Genomic DNA, 3,580 nt, shown 5'->3' with positions numbered 1-3,580 from the left:
CCGATGAATGGAACCTCAGCGTAGTATGTCCCGTACATAAGAAAGGAGACAAGACGGAATGTGCCAACTACAGAGGAATAAGTCTTCTCCCTATCGCATACAAGATACTCTCGAGCGTACTGGGTGAAAGATTAAAACCTAAAGTCAATGAGATAATTGGGCCCTATCAATGCTGCTTTAGACCTGGTAAATCCACCCTAGACCAGATATTCACACTGCGCCAAATCCTGGAAAAGACCCGAGAAGAACAAATCAACACCTACCATCTCTTTGTTGACTACAAAGCCACCTTCGATACTCCTTTTCGTTCAAAGGTATATCAAGCCATGTCTGAGTTTGGTATCCCTGCAAAATTAATAAGACTCTGCAGTATAACACTTGCTGATACGCGTTCCTCAGTAAGAATAGGAAAAAATCTCTCCGAACCATTTAATACCAAACGAGGTTTCAGACAAGGAGACAGCCTATCGTGAGATCTCTTTAATATCCTGCTGGAGAAGATTATACGAGATGCAGATGTGAATAGATATGGCACACTAATCACAAGAGAGCACATGCTACTCGCCTATGCCGACGACATCGATATCATAGCACAGTCACCGGAAGTAGTAACTGCAGCTTTAAAAGAATCCAAAGAGAGTCAGTGAAAATGGGTCTGGCAGTAAATGGAGATAAGACGTAATGGATGGTTTCAATACTCGAAAACCCTTGCACAATCAAACAGATAAAGAAAATGGAGAAAGTTGGGAACACCAGTTTTGAGATTAAGCGAAGAATAATACTGACAAACAGAACTTACTGTGGACTAAGTAGGCAGTTTAGAAACAAGGCCACCGATCGACAGACGAAGATTACACTATACAAGACACTGATACTACCCGTGGTGTTATATGGTTCTGAAGCATGGGTACTTGTGAAAGCACATGAGGCAGTGCTTGGAGTATTTGGGAGAAAGATTCTTCGTAAAATATATGGGCCAGTTTGCCTTAATAGAGAATATAGGCGACGTATGAAACACGAGCTGTTTGAGCTGTATGACGACGATAGCATAGTTAAACGCATCAAAATACAACGGCTGCATTGGCTAGGTCATGTTGTCAGAATGGATGAACAAGCTCCAGCAAAGAAGTATTTTGAAAGCAAACACGGTGGTACACGCAAACGGGGAAGACCAAAAGCCCGATGGAGAGATCAAGTGGTGGGAGACACCTCGAAACTTGGTGTCAGAGATTTTAGAATGAGCGCAGAAGATCGAGGCGCTTGGATCGCTACTCTACGTTCGGCTAGTGGAACAAATATTCTGGCATAGCCAATTAATGTAAAGTAAGTAAGATCTAGAATGATATGTGGATTTCTTCACACATATTAGCTCACTACATTTAATGGGTGTCAAAGTAAGCAAACCAGGGGCCCATCATTCCCATACACCACCCATCATGTTTCCCTTAATTGTACAATTTTGTAGACTAGATTTAAAGACGTTTTACCCTTTCGGGTGTTGTCATTTTCTAGGTTGCTATTAATTAACACTGGAGATTAGGTTCTTGACAACTGTATAGCGTAGCCTTAGTTGTACTTTGCAGCTTAAACTGGTGCCTTATTGTGTTTTTGTCTTGCTATAACTGAAACCATTTACTGGTCCATTAGTGGTACATTCTTAGAGTGAGCATCCAAGACCTTATCCTATATCGGATTGATTTTATAAATAACTTCATGACTTTTTGTTCTTTAAAAGGGAGAATAAAACCTTTTGGCCCCTGCTGAGTAGACAGACAAATGATTTCGGCAACGAATTCAATAAAGACTAACGTTAATCTCTTAGGAATTCCACAGCTCAAGTCTTAATCATGCTTTAATGATCAAGAACATAAAAATATCGAATGAAATTTTCATAAAATTATTAAAAATCCTCAATAAATGTTTATGGTCGATAGTCGCGATTTTTGACAGATATAAAATTAGTATCTGCTAATCACAGCGTCTATTGACTATTTCATCTGTTGTTAATATTTAAAAAGCACCGACTAATCTCTTTTTTGGCGACACTTATGCCAATGGCGAGTGAATAGAGGCTATGTTCTTGGCTTTCTTATGTAGTTCTGGTAACATGTTATATTCCTGATTATAAGAATTTTTGGTTTGTTTGAATGTCTGTGCTGCTATGCGGTTGGGCAAGTTCTAGTGGCTGTCGTAATAAAAAAAATTATGCATTAATATGGCGGATGGTAGTTAAGGCCGCGGCATATTCGGCACTAATTGCATTTTTTTTTTTTTTTTTTTTTTTTTGGTGCCGGTTAGCATAAGAAATTTTAAATATTATCCAGTTTTTTTAGATGTTTGCAAAAGTACTTGTTCGTGGAGACTTCTTTGCGGGATGGGGGTGTAAATGTCTTAGCCACCAAAATGGTAGAATTCTAAGCGGTTGGGTAAATACCAAAGCCATTGCAGAGCATAAACTAAACGCAGACTTGGGCATCTATGGATGAGTGATCAATAGCAAAGAATTCATATGGAATTATGTAATTGTTTCAGGCAGTGATGATGGCAGAATGAAGACCACCGACATTTCACAGGTTGCACTGGTTTTCTGGCTTAATCCGTATTATGAATATTTCATAAGTTTGAGTTTAGAAATGCACAACGGCACCCTGGGGTAGAGAGACACTTTCGCTTTCATAGTTTTTGTCATGGTATAAATAGGGGAATCTGGGACAAGAATCAGCATCATTCTATCTTTGATCTTTCTGTCTTTGGTTTTAATCGTAGCAGACGCCGGAAAATGCGTGCAATCTTACTGTTGTGTTTGGTGGCTGTGGCCTGTGCCGACAATTTGGGTTATGACTACAAACCGGTGGATCATTCCTCCTCTGGTCTGTCCTTCGCACCGGGCGGTAGCGGTGGGGGCTTAGGTGGTGGCAGCTTTGGTGGTGGCAGCACTGGCGGTGGTAGCTATGGCGGTGGTAGCTATGGCGGTGGTGACAGCTATGATGGCGGCAGTTCCGGAGGCAATACTGAATTCTACACCTATACTGCCAACGAAGAGGATTTCAACGATGCTGAGACCGCCAATCAAATTGCCAATTCCGCCCAAAACAATCATCGTGTGATTTTCATTAAGGGTCCCGAAAACAATGCTTTGGAAAATGCTGCTCTTGCCTTGGCCAAGAATGCTGCCAGCCAGAAGACTGCCATCTATGTGCTCAACAAACAGGTCGATCTGGGTGATTTGTCCAACAAATTGAACCAGGCTAACAGCAACAGCAACAACAAGCCCGAAGTTCACTTTGTCAAGTATCGCACCCCTGAAGATGCTGCAAATGCTCAAAGAGCCATCCAAAGCCAATATGACAACAACGGTGGACACTCGCAGAGCTTTAATGGTGGTGTTGCCCCCGTTTTGAACTTTGCTTCAGCCGGTCATAGAGGTGGTCATGGCGGTCATGGTGGTCACGGTGGCCATGGAGGTAGCTATGGCAGTCCATCTTCATCTTACCTTGCACCCGGCGTGGGTGGAGGTGCCCTTAATCCTACCTATCTACCAGCTAATGTTTTCCGTGTGTACCGTCGCATTCGTTACTAA

At 41.9% G+C, this 3,580-nt stretch overlaps 1 protein-coding gene across 1 annotated transcript; it reads left to right on the top strand.

Annotated features, from left to right (window-relative positions):
* Positions 1-2,779: 2,779 nt before the first annotated feature.
* On the top strand, positions 2,780-3,580 carry LOC106084617 (protein no-on-transient A-like). Its single transcript, XM_013248437.2, has one exon. The coding sequence runs from the start codon at positions 2,780-2,782 to the stop codon at positions 3,578-3,580; it is 801 nt and encodes a 266-aa protein (XP_013103891.2).

The sequence above is a fragment of the Stomoxys calcitrans genome, chromosome 2, assembly GCF_963082655.1.
Source record: "Stomoxys calcitrans chromosome 2, idStoCalc2.1, whole genome shotgun sequence".
NCBI lineage: Eukaryota > Metazoa > Arthropoda > Insecta > Diptera > Muscidae > Stomoxys > Stomoxys calcitrans.
The sequence above is the reverse complement of the archived record's forward strand: the minus strand, read 5'-3'. Positions and strand labels throughout refer to the sequence as shown.